Genomic DNA, 20,371 nt, shown 5'->3' with positions numbered 1-20,371 from the left:
TCAGCCAATAGCATAAAAGGACGGGTCTTCTGGTTGCCATGGTTACGCAATGATTCAACGTCTGTTTGTCATTTGAGTTGCTGTAAAAAGCTTTATTCTATTGTATATACTTTTTCTTCTTATCTCAAAATGGATGGTATTGGAAGTTTAGATGTCAGGTATGTTTTCCGCAAAAATACACATATCTATGGTACTTATATACACCTTTTATGTATTGTTATCACCAAAGTTGTCCATAGAAGTCAAGCTAACTATTTAGCTCCAGTGCTAGCACCTCTGTGACTCGTATGTTTAAGACATAAGAGGTACAAACTGCAACTAGCTAATATTTGTCTGTTTTACTCCCACCAGGTGGATACAAGGTTTTAAAAGCAAGAATATGGAATTTGCCGACAATAAAACAGTATGTTATCCATGTGGGACTCATATCTGTTTCCTCAACCTGGAAACAAAAATGCAAAATGTGCTTCAGAGTCCTGGCAAAGGAGTTGGTGCATTGGCAGCCAATGGCAATGATGGGATTTTTGCTTTCTCTGAGCAAAAGCTTTCCCCATCTATATTTGTGTACAATTTTCCTGAGTTTCAGTTAAAGAATGAACTAAAAGGTAAGTCATTATCTCAGAGGAGACTACTACCTAAATCTACTGGTATGGAGTTGCCATAACATTTCAGTTGGTTGCTTTTATCATCTGCAGAAGCCCATTACAAGTCGAGCATTAAAAATCCTACTCAAGTAAAAATACAAAAGTAAGGTACTTGGTCTTCTAAATGATATATGATGTATCATTATGTATTTTACTGTTGTAGTGTAATGTCATCATGATCAATGAAAACGATGGTAGAGATTCTGAAAATACTGAATTCTGTTTGTGTTGCTATAACAGGATCAGTGAGATAAAATATCTGTACAAGTGCCTAAAAACTGTACTCTTCTTACGACACTGCGTTAATGTAATTTTCTTCCAAAATGTTATTGAGTTACTGATGTGTGTTCTCTCCTCCATTTATTTTCTCTGTCACGATAAATAGTTACCATTGATTGTTTTTCTAGGAACAGCGCAGCTGGACTACACATCTCTCACATTAAGTGATGGTGGTACTTATCTGGGCTGTTGTTCTTCTATTCCAGATCACATGATAACAGTGTGGTAAGCCAGTGAAAGTGAAACACAGCATTATGTATTGTTTGCTACATATTTTCAGTTACATTTATTTAGGCAGAGCTGCTCCATTATTCTAGCCATGTCTGTATGATGTAGGAACTGGGAAAATGCCGAGCCAATTTGTACACAACCGAAAGCTGGGCATGATATCATTTCTTTGGTGTTCAACCCCGTGAACTGGCTCCAGCTTTGTGCTTTGGGCACTACAACCCTCACTATCTGGAATATTGAGAAGAGTGCCAACTTTCACGTATTGAAACCAAGGTAGATAGATAAAATTTAAATTAATTATGGACATGAAATTTTCTGTGTATTGTGTGGGATTCGACTGAATGAAACTTTATTATCTGTATTCATCCTTCACAAGTGCAGTAGGACTAAAAAACACATGCTGTGTCAATATTATGCACATGCTTGTCATTTATGTTGTATTGCAGTGTGATAGAGCTTCCAGCAACTGATGGTTCCTTTGTTGAGAGACTGGTGTCCACCTCTCGTACAGTCAGCGACGAACTGCCCTATTATGGTCCAGAGATGCCTCCAACAGCCATCTCGGGGATTAAGGGACACACGGCAGAAAGCATTGTGGTATTGTCCTACTGTCATTTATATGCTAATACTGACAAAATAAATACAGGTTTATCCATTATTATGTTTGTTTTGGTGAGCTGTGATTTTTGGAACTATGAGTCTATTTGTTGGGTGGGTTTATCAGGCACACAAACAAAGGCAAAATGTAAACTGTTACCCATCCCCACATGTTTATTCAGACTAAACTCTGCACCAAAGCCAGACTAACTCCTACCGCCATCTGCTGGACAACCACATCAGAGCTTTATGTGGGCTGTGCTGAAGGCTTCCTGCTTCTCGTTGACACAGAGAGCCTCTCTGTCTCAGTCCTCTTCAATCCCACGGGTAAACAAACACACGCTGGGACACTGGGATGTGGTCGATATTTAAAAATGCACTGGGAGCATTTCTATATATATATATATAATTATTTCCTAATTTTACTCTGCAATGAAAAAGACATTTGACATTGATTTTTGTTGTTCAGCTGCTGATGCCATCCATGAACTCAAACAGAGCAACTTTCAAGGTTTAACCCATGACAAGAATGGTTTGATCACTGCTGGAAAGGTAAAAGTCCATGTACTTGTTAATGTATACTTGGTTTGCTGAGTATGACACCTTTAATGAAAAATAATATGTTAATTTGTCATCCAATTGACAAGCAGATATGCAGTTTAAGGCATCAGGATTAATAGTTACTTTGATTTAAAAGAATTTAAAAATGGCTTTGTTTTACAGGAAGGTGTGGTGCACCGTCTGCAAATCAAAGGGACTCAGATCCACATCACACACACATGGCAATTAGAAGGACCTGTCACTGTTGCCATGTGCTCCCCTGACTATGAAATATTACTGTTATCTTCTAATACAGTAAGTACTTAAAAACACAGGTTATTCTGTCAAATAATAGCGTGTTACATGAGAGAAAAGGTATATTGAAAAGAGAATCTAACAGACTTCTTGTTCTTCAGGGGCAAATTTATACACTGAACCCAATCCAGTCAGACAAGATGGTGAAGGTCCTGGATGTTCTCAGTGGCACCGTCGTGGCAGCAGCTTTCTTGTGCACTGACAAGAAAATTTGTGTGGTAAAACATTCGAGTTGCTTAAGAATTACAGTGTCTCCTGAGGGCATGGGTAATTTCTGTTATTGTCTTTTAAGTGAGTTGTGATGTTTATGTTTTTGCCGGTTGCAGTCAGTGAGGGATTCTGGAGAACTGCAGCTGTGGTCCCCTAATGGCATTCGTCTCGGTTCCCTGTCTCTTCAAACTGAGGTCAGACTGTCAACATCAGGAGATTCAGGACATATCAGTGAACATGTGAAAATGATTCAAATCAAATTATTCAAGTTACCAGACTAGATGAAAGCTTAAAATTTGTAATATTTGTCTGTTTAGGTGACAAGTCTGGCCTGCTGCCCCATTGCACAATATGCAGCTGTTGGAACAGCTTCAGGAAATGTCCTCTTCGTTGACCTGAACAGGGAGCAGCAGCCTCGCCTGGTGCACCAGGTTCATCTTTACCATGTTCCTGTAGATCACCTTGTGTAAGTATCCTCCATCCATGTTATGTTTCAGCGACCCGGTCTCGGATAAAGTGGAAGAAAATGGATGGATGGATGGACTGTACTGTAACAAAGTATCCCACATACATGCACACTTACGGACATGAGGTCAAATTAAAATGTCTTTCTTAAGTGTGTGTGTGTGTGTTCCTTTTACAGTTTTGATCAAGAGGGGCACTACCTTCTCACTGGTGCTTCAGATTCACATATCTATGTGCTACATGCAAAGCCATCAAAGAGGTTTTCAGTCATAGGATACACAGGTAGATATTTTACTTTAACATGTTACCTTGAAAAGAACAGTGTATTTAGTCAGTTAATGTTTAAATACAGAAAGACATGTTGATCAAGACGAAGCTCATCTGCATCCTTTTGTCATTTGGTTTTCTTTTCCAGTTGTTCCTGGACCCATTTTATCACTTTCCACTCAGTGCAAAAGGGACTGCGAGCAGGTGAAAGTTCTTGCACTTTGCACTGGACAGGAGAGCAGAAATCGTGATGGAAGCCTGCTCATAGTGCTCTCTCTGCCTGTGAAGGACCTTGCAGGTATAGCACTGATGAAGTACCGTATTTTATTTGGGGCTGCAAATGAGAATTGTTCCACACACATGTTGTAATATACAGTATAAAAGTGTTTATAGAATCATTCTGTACATGATGTATTTTCTATAAATGCTTAAGCTAATGCAGATCTTCTATTCTCGAAACAAAAGTGCCAACACCAGCTATAGAAGGATCCCCCAGTATTATGCTTCTAACTCATTTATTTACATTTTAATACCTTTATTATGTGCCTTTCCTGACTTGCAGGTCCAGATTGTGTAAACCCTCATGGTTGCCTGTCTAATCACATCCTCCAAGTGTCCAAATATGAAGTTCCTCATCCAGTTGAGTCTTGTGTTCTGGGAGTCAGTGATGTCTTTGCTTACTGCCACAGGAAGAAAACTCTTCAGCGATTTCAACTTCCACAGGTTCACTGCAGCCTCATGTGTCCAATTTTTAAGATCCTTATTCTTTGTTTTCATCCACCTAATATGTCATTGATACTATTATGAAAAACTATCATTGCACTTCCTTGTGTTTTAAAACATGGCACTTGTTTGTAGAAGCAGTTGTCTCAGGTATGTTAATGCAGTTGAATATAGTTGATTTTTCTCTCCAGGGCACAGATGGTGTTTCCAGTCAGCAGTCAGTCCAGCTGAAACCGGAGCAGGAAGTGAGGGGTCACCCTCTGGGCCCTGCCTCTCTTGTTCTGTCTCCACATCAATTATGGCTGGCTTCTGTAGGCAGAGATGGCCTTCTGTGCATTCGAGAAACTGCTTCTATGGTAGGAGTAGGTTCTTGTAAATGTTTGCATAATGTTTTCATTGTCTGTTGTGTGCATTATAATGTTGATACTGCACCTACAGAAGCAGTACGTCGAGCTGCAATGTCATTCATGCCGTGATGGTGGGGCACGGAGTGTATCGTTCTCTACAGACAGCCAGACACTCCTGACTGCCGGCTTTAAAGATGGCTCTCTTGTGTGCACTGATCTCAGGTAAAAGAGCAAGCAGTCTCTCATGCATGTTGCACAATGCACCGCTGTGAACAGTAGAGGGAACTGTTGCTCGCAGTAGTAATGCCAACAGCATTTTTTCCTCCGTTAGTACTCGCTGTGAGGGACAATTGAAAGTAAATACAACTGAAGTGGTGGGTTGACTCATAATCTGCAGGAAAACAAAGATACAGTAAACTTCACAGCCCCATCTCCCCACTGAATCAGATCCCACTCACATCCCACATCTGTCTACCCTGTTAGCTCCTGGACACTCCTGTTTTGAAGTCTAAAATGGGTCAGTTGGGTCAACCCTGCTGCCATAAATACTCACTAGCTCAACAAAGTCACAGCTGAAAACTGTCATCCACACATGCACTGTTGACTCCTGTTTGAGTAACATTTGCTAAAAAATGAAGTGCTGTTTTATGAAATACCTTTATAAACTATTTTGAGAATTGAAACAATAAATGAAATATTAGCTGCCTCTTTTTAAAAATATAAGTCTTACTCAGAAACAAATGGGCTTTTTTCCTGAGTTCCACAAACACGGCAGGGAAGTTGGAAGTTACAGAGAGAAGAACTAAGAACTGCTAATTTGGTCTTTTCATGGGATCTGTGGACAATAATGTCTTTGTTTATTTGCATTTATGGATCAACTTACCATCATCAGTCCTCCATAATTAATCTTTAATAGGTATATCTGTTTTTTGTCATATATATATCCTACATATTTTACAATGTTTTCATACAGAATCAAAGGTGTTAATGCTGGTAAGGTGAATGAAGCTACTCAGCACAGCCTGTCTATGCATCATTTCGAGAAAAAAATATTCAGTAAAGAGAATGCCGTCCTCATCGACTGTCCTGAATGGGAACAAAGGTCTACAGCTGGCACTGAAAAACAAGAGGAAAGTGAGGTAAATGATAGTCTGCTGTGTTTTAACAATGTATGCAATGTATCAGCGCAAATGATTTTATTTATTCATATCTGTGTGATATATTTCTAATATATGTGTTAACACTCTGTAGGTCAGTGTTGGAGCAGAGACTGTGGATGTGACAGAGCGTGATGAGAGTTATCACAACCTGCTGTCTGCTCCACCTTCAGTCCCCACCTGGCTGGAAAGCAAAAGAGAAGCGGTCAGTGACCAACATGTTGTAGTATTAGTGGTGTTTGCATAATGATACTTGATACTTGTCTGGTGTCGCTACCACCTGTTAGTTATGAAACAGCCCTATGAACTTGTGTCTGATGTCTTGCTGTGTTGCTTTTGGTGCACAATTTCTCAGTCAGTGAGTGAGAATATTAACCAATTAGCAAGTTGTAAGGTGCTATAAAGTGGTAAAGTGCTATAAAGCAGATACGCAGCTCAGTACTTTGTCACCTGACTAAGCCCCTTGATAACAATAAATTGATACCGAGGGTGTGGCAGGTTTTCTTTGAATTGTGGGTATTGTACCTCATTGAAAATCACTCATGGGAAACGGGCAGAGGCACTTTCGAGACAGCTTTTCTGCTACAACATGCTTTGTAATCTGACTCATCTGTATTCAGTGTTGTTTCAATAAAGCTTCTTTGTGTTGAGTGATGAAGTGTTGGATAGCATATAATTTATTTTCTTTCTCCATGTTTATCTTTCTCCAAATTGAGCATAATTTAAATGCTGTTTGCCATTTAGGTTTATTCAGTAGCTGCTGCGATTCTTTGAGAATCTGATATAAAGCCACAAACTTTAACACTGATTCAGTACATTCAGTACTTTTAGTTGAAACATTTAACTTGTTTTCAATCTTTATGTTTTGAGCAGGTTATAAAAGCAGACAATGAGCAGTACTCCGAGACAAAGAAAAACCTGAGGAAAGCCATCAAAGAACTACGAGACACTGTAAGTTTTATCACATATTTGTTTATTTCAATCCTCCCTTAAGTCATAAGCTCTTGAGCAAGAAAAAATATCATAACAAGCATAAAATTTGCTGACATAACAAAGTCCCATAGCGCATGTAAGCACAAATACTGTATCATTAAACATGTTTGGTAAGTGCTTTTCAATTCAGTAAGCCTTATCCCTGTAATTACATGCAGCAGCTCACTATCAGGGCGGGGGGTGTAAAAAATTCTTCATCAAAAAGTACTCAAAAGCTAAAGGATAAAAGCTGTATGTGTAATTCTGGCAATAAATACATGAATAAATAACAACAAATTGATATGTAAATAAGTAATGAAAATATCATCTAATCAACACCAAACTGAAAGTCTTTCAGTCATGAAAAATGCATATTATTTACACGCAAGTTACATTTCTAACATTTGTAAAATAGAGGTGCAAAACAGTGAAAAGTTTTTCTGACAAATAATATGATGACTACACTAAGTTTCCTGTATTGTCAGGTCCAAAACATGATGCGCGAAAATGAGAGCCTCCCTGATATCGAGCGTCTGGAACAAGACGAGTTCAACCTGGATGTTGAGGAGCAGAGGAGACTGGAGGCCATGGTGGAGGAGGAGGTCATTCGGGTAATGAAACACACAAACATGAATGCAATAAGGTCACGATGCCAGTAATTTTTAATGTGGTCACTTTACAGGTGAGAAATGAAATTGAATGGGAGATTTTAGAAAAATGTTACCTCCGTGACGTCCTCAAGAGAGAATGCTGGGATTCCATGAAGGTCAAAGGCAAGGCCATTAGGGTAAGTGACTTAGGAACAAACACATAGACAGACATTTTTTAATATACACAGTATGTTATGATTTGTATTAAGACTTTTAAATCGCTTCTGGCTGTCTACCACAGGCCTTCCACTCTGAATATGAAGTGAAGAACTACCCTCTGAAGGAGCAAACACAGAAAGAGGTGGAGGAGCTTCGCAGGGTTCAGAATATGAGGAAGTTTGAAAAGGCTGCTTGCACTGTAAGCAGAACTGTTGCACAGGCCTGGACAGTCTGTCTTTTAAATTCTAGTTAACACTACAAAGGCAAGCCCATGTTATCAGTTGAAATGAGTTAGGACATACTGTACGTTAACTGTTTTTAATGTGAAACAAAGCCAGTATGCAAAGTAACAGCAAATAATGTATAAAACTTCTAAAGTTTCTAAAAGCTGCAGCAATACAATCCAGTGCAAAATCATTCAAGCTGAAACAGGTTTTCGGCTGGAAAATAATGTACTGTTTGCAATGACAGCCCTGTGTGCAACCATTCACTGTTGTAACTCTTTAAAATGCTTGAATATGAGCCAGTCCACCAGTGTTGAAACCTTTCTAGATTTATGGCTATGTGGCCCCAAAAGAGCTGTTATGCTCATTTTCTTCACTACAATATTCTTGGGATGATGTTTATAATCTTATGGCCACAGATTCAGTCCGCATCGCTTATTTCAGCCCTCTCATTCAAAGTATCCTTTCCCACCTTTCAACTCCAGCAGGACAGCGTAAAGAAAAGTTCCAACATGACCAGTGCGAAGGAGGAAGAGCAGGGGGAGGAAGGCCAAGAGGCAGAGAGTGCTGCTTTAACCGGAAGTTTCTCCACTCAGTTAGGATATTCAAATCCCTACATCTATGATCAGTTCAGTCTGCAAACCACAGAACAGAAGATCAACCAGATAATTCTACTACAGGTGGGAACCTGTTCAGAAATTGTTGGATCTCAGCAGTGTGATACTCTATGTTATGCAGTAATGTCCCAAAACACACACTTAAGCAAAAAGTGGATGAAATGAAGATGAGAAATAAAGAGCACTGAAAATCAGTGATTTACAAGAACTGACTGTTATAAATTGTTATTGTCATCGTGGTCATAAACAATTTTTATTGTTAAATTTTTCTTTGTCAAACTCCAAATGCAGGATGTGATTTATCAAGTCAAGACAGCATTCAATGCAGACTTTGAGGCCTTGCACACACAGAAAGTGCAGGAGCTCCGCCGTGTGAGGGAGAGGAACAGACAGATCAGGGGGATCATGCTGGAGCTGGACACGAACGAGAAGCTGTGGGAGCCCAGTCTGACCAACAGCGAGCAGCCAGAGAGGCTTCTCACTGTGGACGACTCTGAGGTTACTGACCTACGCATGAAACATCTTAACAGTTGACAAAGTTCACAGAAAGTTCAACAAACAAAGTGTACATCCTGAACTGCTTTGTGGTTTTGTTTGTTTTTTTAGCAAAATATGAAATTATATGTGATTATCATAATCAGAGATGCCTTTTCCACTGTCAACCAGAGAGATATGCAGGAAAAAAAAAAAGTTTTTCCATCTCTAGATAAAAGCAGAAAAGTACCTCACCCCAGAACAGAAAAAGGAGGAGGAGAAGAAGAAGCTGGAAGAGCAAAGACGCCTGGCTGCCAAGGTATGCTACCATAATGCATGTGTTTTTGTTTTTCGGCTGTTGTTTACAAATTCTTCAAATATTTCCATATGTAAAATATGCATTTATGATGAAGAGTAAATTTAACAGTCCTATACCACACTGAAATGAAATATATTAATCCTATGTGTCTATATGATATACAGCACATACAGTAAGTCATGAATAAAAGTTTACTTCTGTCATATTGATGAGGATTTGTATTTCTGTTCCAGGGCGATAGCTTGAGAGACAGGGCACTGGATCACATGATGGATGGGGTGCTTGAAGTGAAAAAAGAGGACATCTTGAAAATGGTGGGTCAAATATTTACATTTTGTTATATTGAATGTGAAATTTTCACTTTCACTGTCAGATTAAAAGTTGAAACCAGGCTGATGTAAAAAAGCTGTCAAGAATGTGGTCAAGTCTATTTTTATTAAATCAGTGGGCTTGAATCTGTCTGCTAATATAGATACAGAAAAATCACAGCTCTTATGATAAATGGATTAATCAGAAAATCAGCTGTTTGATAATTGTCTTAGTCATTTTTCAACTCAGAATACTGTTCTCTGGGCTCAGCTTCTCAAATGTGAAGATTTATTTCTTTTTTTCATAAATGATATTAAACTAAATATCTTTGGGTTTTTTGGGGCTGTTGGTAAAATAAAGCAAGACATCGGAATAGCTGTGCTTCTGTGTCTGTCCTAATATAAATGTATTTTTCTGACTTTTATTAATTTTCATTATAATATGTTCATTTATTATGTGATTACATCACAGTGTATTAAATACTTTTTAAATGTCACAGAGAGCAACACAGGAAACACTACATGACACTGCACTGGCTCACTGCAGCCTTTAATTCTCTACTTTTAGACAAATGATGTGTCAATTTTTTTTCTTTGCTTTTTTTTTAAACTTAAATTCTTTTCAAGTTGGTGTCAGTTGAATTAGACAAATCAGCATGAAGGGCACATAGTTTCTATTGAATTGACTCCGCAGGAAATACCTCTGCCTGAGTTTGTTTTGACCAAAGCTGACATCCACTGGAGTGAAGAGGAGAAAAAAATCTATAAAGAGTATGAAAAGAAGACCAAAGACCTGGATAAGGAGAAGGAGAAATACAAAAAGGTATCGCAGTCAGTACATTCACAGCTGTGCTTTAGTGTGACCAGAAATATCACTAAGTTTTGATCAGTGATCAATATAAGCCATCTAGTGAACTCTCTAATTGCAGTCACTGGAAACTGAAATGAAAAAACTGCAAACGTCCACCAAGGATGCGACCGAGAGGTTTGATGAATCTTTGAGAAAGTTGTTTGAGAAGAAACTGAAATGTGAAATGACAATATATCAGGTGAGCCAACTCAGGTACACGCACACAAACACTCATGCATGTATGTCACACAGGGACAGAGTCATTATGTGGACACGTGAAATTAGTTTGCATCACATTAATTCCTTTTGTTTTACTTTTGCTTTTTTTTCTCATTTTCCTCACAAAAGACGAAGAGCCCTTTCTTCTCATTGCGGTCTCCTTTTTGATAATTAGAAGATATGGTATCTTGTGCATGTGACACCTTAAAAAGAATCCTGTTTAATGTTGTCTTTCATGTATTTTACAGGAAGAGCTCAAGATTACTTATCTTGTCTATTCAGTTCAGGTGGAAGAGGAGATGAGAAATCGAGAGCTGGAGCTCAAGCTTAAACTTGAAAACACTGTGGCACACAAGGTCAGAAAACTCGAACAAAGTAATGTTGAAGGAATTTATGACCGCCAGCTTTAGTGTCAGAAACCTGAGTGGATAGCATTGGTGTTCTTCCAAATTATAGTATAAAAATATTCCCTTCGCTCAGACGTGTTTTGCAAGAGCTAACCTGAGTGGCACGCTCGATTTGTTCAGGTTTCAAAACTGTCGGTCGCTGTTTCCCATCTTATCTTATTGACACGTGTTCCTCTCACAGGATGACATTGGGGAAGAGGTGAAGAGACACGAAGAAGAATTAGAATTGTTTCATGAAACCTATGACAGAATTGTAGCTGAAGACAAAGTAAGCCAGCAGGTTAAATACTGATCATTTTGACACTAAGTGCACATACACAATATAATACAGTATTCATGTCTCTCAAGGTTCTGGACAAAGAATTCAGGAAGGAGTTCTCTGATGTGCCAAGCCATGTGGTCGATCACCTATATAAGTTGTTTAAGCGTAGACCCAGGTTTGTAAAACTCACCATTTAGTTACAAACACGAAAGTTATGTCATATATCCACTTCGTAAATTGTAAACGACTGAGCATTTGCCGCAGACTGTTTTTTATGCCTCAGGGTTCAAAAGACGAGGACCCAGACCGACAATAACTCCCACCTCTTTAAAGAGCAGCATCTGTGCAGCTCTCTGGCTCCTGATGCACTCAGCAAAATGCTGAAGGCCATGGAAGAGCTGGATGCTCCAGAGAATATACCAGAAGGCTTGAACCTATCAGTCTGGGAGAGGTTTTGTCTTGTTCGCAGAGCAAAAGTGGAGAGTGAGCATAAGGTAAAATGAGGACACGGACAGGTTAAAGACTGACAAAAGGATATTATACAAATCAATTCAGTTACAAACACAGTGCCATAAAGATTGATTCAAAGAAATATATACAGATGCTTCTCACACTACAAATTCTCAATCTGCACACTACTACTTGCACTCGTCAACAAGGCTTTTCCACTTTACAGAAGAGTTTTCCACTCAGAGATATCCACTCTTTCTTTGCAGGTAAAAGTTAATACTTTGACTCTTGCTGAGATGCAGGCATTCCTGCTGAAGAGGAGAGATGAGGATAAGATTGCCCAGCAGGAAATTAAAAATCTCTCAGATGAACTTGAGAGGTATGACGTTTCTTTTCATTCTGATTTTCAAATTAAAAATCCATTAGTGAACCTGAGAGAAAAGCTCTTCAGTGCCAAGTGCATTTGACAAGTCCTCTATAACCTTTAACAATAGTAAAAAGTGAGTCGGTATAATTTATTCTATTTCTCTATGGAAGAATGATCTTCTGTTAGTATTTGTTATGTTTTCTCCCTCCTAGTTTGCATAAAGAGAAGAACTGTTTCCTGAAGAACATCATGGTCCAGGTCCTTCTCAAACAGGGCCAGGTGGAGGTGCCTACCACAGACCTGACTGCTGACTACACTGATTCTGTACTTCACCACAGGAGTGTGGTGGAGGAGCTCAACACAACCATCAGGGTCAGTCTGTACCACCAAACACAGAAAGTCTTATTGCAAAACATAGATTCTTTAAAACAAGGATTTACATTGTTATGATGGATCTAGTATATACAAAAAACACCATGGGTTATAATTGCGTACGCAATTTGTACGTAATTACAATCTCAATACAAAACTAACAAATAAGTTTCTGTTTGATTAAAGGTGCCAAATTCAGCCATGTTCAAGTGGTGGTAAAATAGATGAATTATGAAAATGTCTGCGGCTGTGAAATGATTATTATCTATGTGATCAGACACTTGGAGAGCAGAAGATAGCCTCCATGGTGGAGTGCAAAGACTTCCGTAAGGGCATCATCCAGCTGCAGTGGGAGAACAAGATGTTGGGGATGCAGATTGAAGATCTCAACAATAAGGCGAGGGATATCCAGATGTTACGGCTGTCTGAAGAGCAGCAGGATGTGAGTGTAATCAAGATGCTAAACACACTAATTATGCTTTTTGCAGCTTTTCTCAGCAGCTTTTCTTTTTTTTATTCTCAGTCAAATACTGGCTAATAAGTACAAAGTAACTCTTTCTGACCAATAATGCCCCCGGAGTGTGAACAGATTTTGCCCTGTACTTAATTCTGACATGGTAATTATATGTCGAATGCTTTCAAAAGGTACAGCATCTGCTTGAAATAACAATGAATCTCGGGTGAAACTCTGACCCTGTTAGCATTTCTGGGCAGACCTCAGTCAGCAGTAAAGGTAGGTATTTTGGTTTTGGCAACATCAGATGTTACGCGAGCAGAAAATTGGTTCCATCCCTAAGCACAGATGGATGATCCTTTATCATCACAGATACACACCTTACTGACGCAAACTCCCCACCCCATTTTTCTCTTGCATCCTTTAAAACTGTTTTTACCCAGTAGGTGAAGACAAGTTGAAAACTACACTCGCGCATTCTTTATATCCATTTGAATACTTCAGCTGCATTTATGCAGTGATTCAAAACTCTGGGAAAACAGAAAAACTATTCTGCTTCATTTGGCAGAAAAGTTAAATCCAAGGCTTGAACAGGCATTTTAATTAAATACAGATGACTAAACTCGACAGGCAGATATTTTGCTCTGGGTGCAGTCCGTTAACCCCTTAAACACACATACAAAACGAGGAATTTCATGTTGTTGATATAAAAAAATAATAGGAAGGCAGTGGCTGAGAAATGAAAAGAATACACAAAGATCAAATGAGTCATCCACCGTGAAGTCGATGAGTTCGGCACACACAAATCATGTTTCCAGGCCTGAATGCCAGTTTCCTTTGGCAAAAGACTCAGGTAGCCCTGCTTAGGCGTGGCATCCAGCTTCCTCTCATTGTTTAGGCCCCTGAAACCTAGAAAAAAAAACCCCTTTGAATACAAATAAATTCATCCTGAGAACATTTTTTTTGCCAGGACTGTTGTGGGATCTCTCATCACATGAGCTAGAGTAGACACTTGATAGAAAACCCTGTTAAGATGCTTTATGTTGTTGCTCCATCTCTTCTCCTGACTTCTCATCTCATACAAGCCGATTATTCCCTTTTCTTTTCAGTATCTCAACAAGACAGATCGAGACAGTTGTGTGTCCAAGCAAGTTTCCATTCTGGAGAAAACTATAGCTTTTCAGAAAAAGGTACCAGAAAAAGTCAGCTCTGTATTGTGTATCTTCTAAATCTGACCGTCAAGTTAATTTTATTCTTTATTTTCAGACTCATCTGCAGAGTGTGGAGCATCGAATGAAAAAGATTGCACAGTTTAACAGACAGGCAGCAAAGAAAGCAGAGAAGAACGCAGTTGTAGAAAAGCAGCTACCTAACATGGAGGTGACTGTGGCAGAGAGGAGACACATCTATGAAGCAATAGGTAATAATACAATAATTTCAGCTCTAATGACAAACAAATAGCAGATTGTAGAGCCTGTTCAGACTGATAACGTGGGTTGTTTGGTGTTTAGCTTCTGAGGAAAATGAAGCAGCTAAAATCGAAGAGCGCTACCAGGAAATCGTTCAGAGGAGGAACTTGGAAGACCTTGCCCGAACACAGGCGGAGGAACTGACTTGTCTCATGGCAGAAGTCGAGCGTTTGAGGATGAAAAACTTTCCTTCACTTGATAAACTGAAACACAACTGAACAAAAAAAAAAAAAAAAGGAATCTCTTCAACAGATAACACAGGTTTTATTTACATTTCTCTTTGTGCACGTTAACTAAACATGCAATTTACAAACGTACAACTTTACAACAGCTGAAAACGGTTTATCAGCAACAACACTTAGTTAACACTTATACTTTGAGTAGGATTGTTCCTCTGTAGTATTTTTGTGCACCGATAAAACAAATGATATATGTGTTTTATGAGGCATATTCATTAGGTAGTGAAGTCTTCCTCTGCGCGGTCAAAGTGTAAAATGCCATCATCCAGACCAAAGAGGTCAATAAGCTCTGACAGGCTGGCTTTTCCTCCACGTATGGGGACATCTGACTGGAGCTCATACAGCGCAGCCTGAGCACATCTCCGCCACTTGTCAATCAAGGTCTGGAGCTGTGTTAAATCATTCTAGGGAGACAGGCAGGAATGTGTCATAAAGAATGATCTCTTAAATCCCATTATGTTCATGTTAGGAGCAATTAAGACAACTTAAAAGTAGCTGGTACCTTGGTCCTGTACATTTGAACCATCTTGAGTCTGCGCAGTGTCTCCGCCTTGTCTTTAACCTCTTTCTTCAGTTGGTCTCGTTGTTGTGTAAAGTCTTCTAAAGGAGGACCTGTTGGATTGGGAATGCGTCCACAAAACCTTTCACTCCACGACCTCGCCTCATTTCTGTTTACATCTACGTTGGGAATGATCAGTGGAGGGTTATTAATTGTCTCACGAGAATCTGCTGAAACTTGTCGGCCATCCTCCTCCTCCTCCTCCTCCTCTTCATCATCAACACAAAGACGTTTAGCCACAGAAAAGGGCGAGGTGAAGGAGCGCCTTGATCTCTTTAGCCTCTCCTTCAGAGACGAACTCAGCTTCTGATGATGCTGCAGAAAAGACAACGAATGAACACGGTATCTTAATAGTGGTACATCATTGGTATGGTAATGGTACATTGTATCATCTCTAAGCAAATGTGACGGTGAATCACTTTGACGTGATATTACTTTGCTAACGTGCACTTCGGCCTACCTTTTCCTCTTTAATTTGACAGGGGCTTGACTCCACTGAATTACAAGGTGAATACACCGGTTTTTGTTTGGCTGCTTTAGGAGTGATCTCCATCGATTAAACTTCTCTCACTCATGTGAGCTAACGTCAGGGTGACTATGTTAGCCTAACAAGTACGAGCTAACGTTAACGTTAATCAAATAGTTACCCCGTAACAAACACGAAAGACGAAAATAACACCCGCATGTAACCAAACGTATTGATGAACTCGATCAAGAACGCCAGCTAAATCACTAAACTGTAATAGCTAATGCAGATTTCTCTGTTTTTCCTCATTTTTGCGGATCAAGAAAACCTCCAAAGGCAGCGATTGGACGGAATTTGATGACGCGATGCGGAAGAGGCTCTTGGGAACTGTAGTCATTTCCGGCTAAATAGGTTCCCCCCAACCAGAGACTCTCTAACAGGAGAAGCTTTCTGTTTCTAACAGCAAGTTCTGCTCTTCTGTAGCAATTTTAAAAGCCCAGTATTTCCCTGTCAGTCCTCATAGTCCAAATCATGTCCACAAGACTCATTTTACATACTTTTCTTTTTTTTTCCCACAAAAAATCCCTACAGGTATGTTATTTGCTTATTACAATAACAAAGTATTGGCTTGTTTAGTAGCATTAAAAGCAGACCCACTATACCATACATTTTAACAACATAAAATGCTGAAAGGAAGTTAAAATTAACACGGACAAAGTGAATTCTTTGTGAGCTTGTCAAAAGGCTTTAGTGTTGAAACACTGTTACTTGGTTACCCTGGTTACCAGGTTTGAGTCATTTTGTGATTCAGCTCTTCTCATCAGTGCATTCATCTCTATTAAAGGATTTACTTGAAACTCATACAATTTGAAACTGTTTTGAGACTTGTGCTTCTTGTGTTATCCTGCTTTTTAATGTGTGTGTTTTTCTGTAGCCGTAAGGAGAAAGGTGTGAATTAAAACGTGATCCTGCCCTGACTTGAACATCAGTAGTTGACAGTCTAATGTTACACACCCGAGGGAATGGGGATTTTTAACATTTTATATGGATGAATCTTGCAGGGCTGAGGGTTCAATATAATTACTATGTGTGAGTCAGGAGACCATTTTCTGTTCTTTCTTACTTTTGAATAGCCAACATCAAATATTGTGCATGCTCTTTATGTTGTTGTTATAGCAGTGAATCCAGAGGCTATGTGAGAGGCTGAGTGAGAATGCAAGCTCTTTTAGCGAATGCCATGCACTCACATATGTGAGTGCATTATATGATGTTTGTGCAGTGCATTAGTTCTCCTCAAGATGCACATGTGGAACATAAGTAAGATGATGTTGTCTCCTTCATATCTGATATGGTTTGTTCTTGTAGTTGAGGAATATATTGTGTCTCCTGTGAGGAAGCAGCACAGATTGTTTTAAATTCTTTGTTAAATATTGCAGATTCTTGACATCAACTGTTTTTCTTAAGTTCCTTTTTTAATGGAGAAGATCTGACTGTTATGTGTTTGGCTGAAAAGGTGTTTGGTATTGTGGGTCAGTAGGTTATTGCGATTTCCAGGTGATACTCTGCTATCTCTGTGTACTGAAGATTTCCCTTTCATGTGGTGCCAGTGTCTTGTCTGCAAGCACTTCCTTATCTTCCAGACTTCCCATGTTTTCTAAATGGTGGCACGAGGCCCATCTGCATGGCACAGCCACAAAATTACTTACTAATGCAAGACTTGCTTTGATGATGTTGTTTTCCATGGGTGCAAATGAATGACAAACATGCAAATGATCATACTGATAAAACAAACTGATATGTAGTGAATCTGCAGCTTTTTAGGCCACTTTTGGCCTGGTATGATAGACCTTTTGCACAGCAGATATTTTTATGTGTCACACGGTGCCTTCGTTTGGGGTTGTATTAATCTTGTTCAAGAGAAGAGTCCTTATGAAGGTAGAAATTTTCTGAAAGCTCCGGGTTCATGAGTTGTGACGTGTTTCTAGAATTTTTAAAACTGGTGGAGGAAGCTCAGTTTTCAGTGCTTGATAAGTCAATATATTGTGAACTCTGTAATTTTACAACATGTCTCAGGAGGGCCTCGTTATTAGTAGGTCTTCGTTCGTCATTTCCTACATCACATAATCCATTCACTAGACCGCTAAACTGTTAGCCTCAGCTGCTTCTAGACGATGTTGACGTTGACGTTGTTCTCACAGCTTAACACCAAGTGCATCAAGTACCTGACTTTTTTACTTGTCTTCCATTTGAAGGAAGGTAAAGAACAGGTGTCACTAATAACTAACTAATGGCCCTGTTCTTTCAATTCAAGCATCCCAGTACATCATGACCTTGAGTCAGCGAGAACCTTTCAAAGACCCTGAAAACGAAGGAGCAAAATGGAATCCAGCCTCCAGTGTTTTACACTTATGGTTTTCCTACTGTGGCTCGACAGAACATCTTGTGTGAGTAACTTAGAATATTAAAGTGCTTTTGAATTGTCAGTTTGACCTGTAGCCTATTGAATTGTTGTCATAGTTGGATGGTTGTGGTTATTGCACATTTAGAGATATCGTCCCGAATGAGGCGTGTTTGGTCTCACTGCCAAAAGAGTGATAACAACTAATGATGAAATAATGCACTTTGACTGTGGTTGTTAATCAAAACTTGCACTCCTCTGAGAAATAATAGTCTTTCCATTTTGGAAAAAACATTTTACATTATGACACATCGAGCAAGTTCTTCTCTCTGTGCTCATTTTGTTCTCTTTCTATTCATATTTGTTACATAAAGCTTTAGTGTGGCGATTATTTTTGTGAATCTAATGATTACTTTCTGGATTAGCCAGTTAATCATTAAATTTATAAAAATTGAAACAAACAAACAAACAAAAAATAGCTCATCAAATGTTTGCTGAAAATTTCTTTTTTATTCCCCCCAACACTTAAAAACCTAAAGATTAGTTTGCTATTTCATTAGACGAAGCAAACTGCAAGTCCTCACAATTTAGAAGATGGAGTGAACTGGTGAATTTTGGGGATTTTTCCTTTAAAGACTGATTGTCTGTTTAATTGATTGATTGATTATAACCTGAAGGGATTATAACAGTAATTGCTAATTATTTTTCTGTCAGTGGACATAATCCTACTGTTTTAGCTCAAGCTGAGTTTTCTATTTGACTCAGAATCAGTTTATTGGCCAAATATGTGAATCCATATAAGAAGACTATGGTCATGCAGCTAAAAACAGTAACAAAAAAGCTGAACAAATATTAACAAAGTGTATATACAAGTTGGTAGGTGAGAATTTGAAAAAGGCCAAAATCAGCCGGGAAGAGGCTGAAAATAAATTGTCAGTTTCTCTCCCGTTTCTCTTGTCAGTTGCTCAGTATCACTTTCTCTAAGCCAAGAATCCAGGTACATAAACACAGATAAAATCCAGTGAAGTGCTTGAGCTGCCTCTCTTTTGTCCGACCACACACAAAGAGTGCCGCCTTCCTGGAATTTATTCTCTGTGCTGTTCTTTCTGAGAAGAGATTTACCAGTTTTGCTTTGAACAAAGTGTGAAATCCATGAAAAGACGAACCGCAGTCAGTCTTATCTTTAGAACGTCAGCCAAAGTCGGTTTGCAGAGTTTTCCCATATATTATCATTTGTAGTTCATAATAAATAAATGCTGCCTGACTGGCCTGTAGGAGATTTCACCAGACGCTGTGATTCCTTCACAACCCACAGCGGGGAAACAATATAAGCCATCTAATCCATCAGTCCTTGTAATGTAACACATGAGTGATGTTTTCTGGTTCACCTGAGGAAAACTTGAGGTTTTCTTTTTGACACCACACTGTCACCTTCTCTGTGAATCCTTAACGTGTCACTTAACCTTGAGAAACCTGGACCGACTAAGTTCTTTGCCTTGTAATGTACTTCTTTTGAACTCTAATCTTGCCTAATTTGGACACTTTTGAAACTGCCTCCCCCCATGTTCCAGAGAAGTAATGTGCCCTCATCTGGAGAGCTGTTATCCTCAACACAACCACGAAAGTGTTTCAGCCAGAAAGGCTGAACAAGCCAGTCAGCTCCTGTTTCTACATTTTTTTTCTCCACCCTGGGTTCTGTTATGTTAAACCAGCCCCTTTCCGTTAGATACAGCATTATTCAAGCTCTCATACAGATGTGAGGGGAGCAGCTCCCCCTCCGTTACACTATCCTTGGGGCCATTTGTTTTCCATCATTTTGAGATTGGAGTCATGCTCCGTGTGAGTCATGCAGGGTGGGTGGATGTCTACACAGGGTGTGGTGGGTGAAGGATCCTACTGGCGCTTGCGGCTGCCAGTGGAGGAATAAAGCATCCAATTTGGCTCAGAATTGCAGAAATCAAATGAACGGATAGGGAGCTTTTATTATGATCATACAGTTAAAACGGCTCATCTGGGACTGTGCTTGTGGTGGAAACAGTCTGCTGCTGCTGCTGCATCTTCAGTGTCACATGAAAACCATCATGAGCCCTAATCTCAGTAATAAACAGGAAAACTGATGCTTCAGCAGCTGCACAAGCATGACGAACCTCCCGCTGTGCAAAGACGTGGGAGTCAGTTGAAATTTCTTTAATAAGTATTTTGAGACTTGCATGCTGTTTTTACCTAAAAGAAAGTGTTTATTTGTGGTAAAATGCTGTTTGGTTATGTAATAGCATAGCGACTGAAACCATATACACTAAATGTTCTGTTTCCACTTCCAGTGTGTGTGCACCAGATGTGTTCCAGCTGAAACAGGGCTGC

At 39.3% G+C, this 20,371-nt stretch overlaps 2 protein-coding genes across 4 annotated transcripts; one reads left to right on the top strand and one right to left on the bottom strand.

Annotated features, from left to right (window-relative positions):
* The first annotated feature begins 2 nt into the window (after positions 1 to 2).
* cfap43 (cilia and flagella associated protein 43) lies at positions 3 to 14,703 on the top strand. Of its 2 annotated transcripts, none has more exons than XM_046401184.1 (38): positions 3 to 158; positions 352 to 605; positions 1,052 to 1,148; positions 1,260 to 1,427; positions 1,601 to 1,751; positions 1,934 to 2,078; positions 2,221 to 2,303; positions 2,475 to 2,606; positions 2,708 to 2,824; positions 2,933 to 3,010; positions 3,134 to 3,282; positions 3,460 to 3,563; positions 3,697 to 3,846; positions 4,111 to 4,271; positions 4,463 to 4,627; positions 4,710 to 4,840; positions 5,592 to 5,757; positions 5,870 to 5,980; positions 6,649 to 6,726; positions 7,233 to 7,358; positions 7,430 to 7,534; positions 7,639 to 7,755; positions 8,269 to 8,460; positions 8,689 to 8,895; positions 9,104 to 9,190; positions 9,424 to 9,504; positions 10,193 to 10,321; positions 10,428 to 10,547; positions 10,816 to 10,923; positions 11,156 to 11,242; positions 11,323 to 11,411; positions 11,520 to 11,730; positions 11,953 to 12,065; positions 12,266 to 12,425; positions 12,703 to 12,867; positions 13,989 to 14,069; positions 14,146 to 14,299; positions 14,391 to 14,703. In XM_046401184.1, the coding sequence occupies exons 1-38, from the start codon at positions 130 to 132 to the stop codon at positions 14,564 to 14,566; spliced, it is 4,977 nt and encodes a 1,658-aa protein (XP_046257140.1). In that variant the 5' UTR covers positions 3 to 129; the 3' UTR covers positions 14,567 to 14,703. The 2 variants fall into 2 exon arrangements, with proteins under 2 accessions (XP_046257140.1, XP_046257139.1); XM_046401183.1 differs by having other exon boundaries at positions 8,266 to 8,460.
* sfr1 (SWI5-dependent homologous recombination repair protein 1) lies at positions 14,596 to 15,979 on the bottom strand. Of its 2 annotated transcripts, XM_046401199.1 has the most exons (4): positions 15,607 to 15,976; positions 15,308 to 15,461; positions 15,090 to 15,199; positions 14,596 to 14,991 (listed from the first exon to the last, which is right to left on the bottom strand). In XM_046401199.1, exons 1-4 carry the CDS (start codon positions 15,697 to 15,699, stop codon positions 14,803 to 14,805), a joined length of 546 nt encoding a protein of 181 aa, XP_046257155.1. In that variant the 5' UTR covers positions 15,700 to 15,976; the 3' UTR covers positions 14,596 to 14,802. The 2 variants fall into 2 exon arrangements, with proteins under 2 accessions (XP_046257155.1, XP_046257154.1); XM_046401198.1 differs by having other exon boundaries at positions 15,090 to 15,461; positions 15,607 to 15,979.
* Positions 15,980 to 20,371: the final 4,392 nt, after the last annotated feature.

The sequence above is a fragment of the Scatophagus argus genome, chromosome 10 (assembly GCF_020382885.2).
Source record: "Scatophagus argus isolate fScaArg1 chromosome 10, fScaArg1.pri, whole genome shotgun sequence".
Lineage (NCBI taxonomy): Eukaryota > Metazoa > Chordata > Actinopteri > Scatophagidae > Scatophagus > Scatophagus argus.
The sequence above is the reverse complement of the archived record's forward strand: the minus strand, read 5'-3'. Positions and strand labels throughout refer to the sequence as shown.

What these genes read in the sequence shown, in the direction of transcription:
- cfap43 (XM_046401183.1), top strand. Translation starts at nt 130, where the DNA reads ATGGATGGTATTGGAAGTTTAGATGTCAG. An exon ending in GATCACATGATAACAGTGTG is followed by an intron (nt 1,149 to 1,259) that starts GTAAGCCAGTGA and finishes TGTATGATGTAG; the next exon opens with GAACTGGGAAAATGCCGAGC. An exon ending in TTGTTTAAGCGTAGACCCAG is followed by an intron (nt 11,412 to 11,519) that starts GTTTGTAAAACT and finishes TTTATGCCTCAG; the next exon opens with GGTTCAAAAGACGAGGACCC.
- sfr1 (XM_046401198.1), bottom strand. Translation starts at nt 15,699, where the DNA reads ATGGAGATCACTCCTAAAGCAGCCAAACAAAAACCGGTGTATTCACCT. An exon ending in GTCAAATTAAAGAGGAAAAG is followed by an intron (nt 15,462 to 15,606) that starts GTAGGCCGAAGT and finishes TCTTTTCTGCAG; the next exon opens with CATCATCAGAAGCTGAGTTC. An exon ending in TTCAAATGTACAGGACCAAG is followed by an intron (nt 14,992 to 15,089) that starts GTACCAGCTACT and finishes CTGTCTCCCTAG; the next exon opens with AATGATTTAACACAGCTCCA.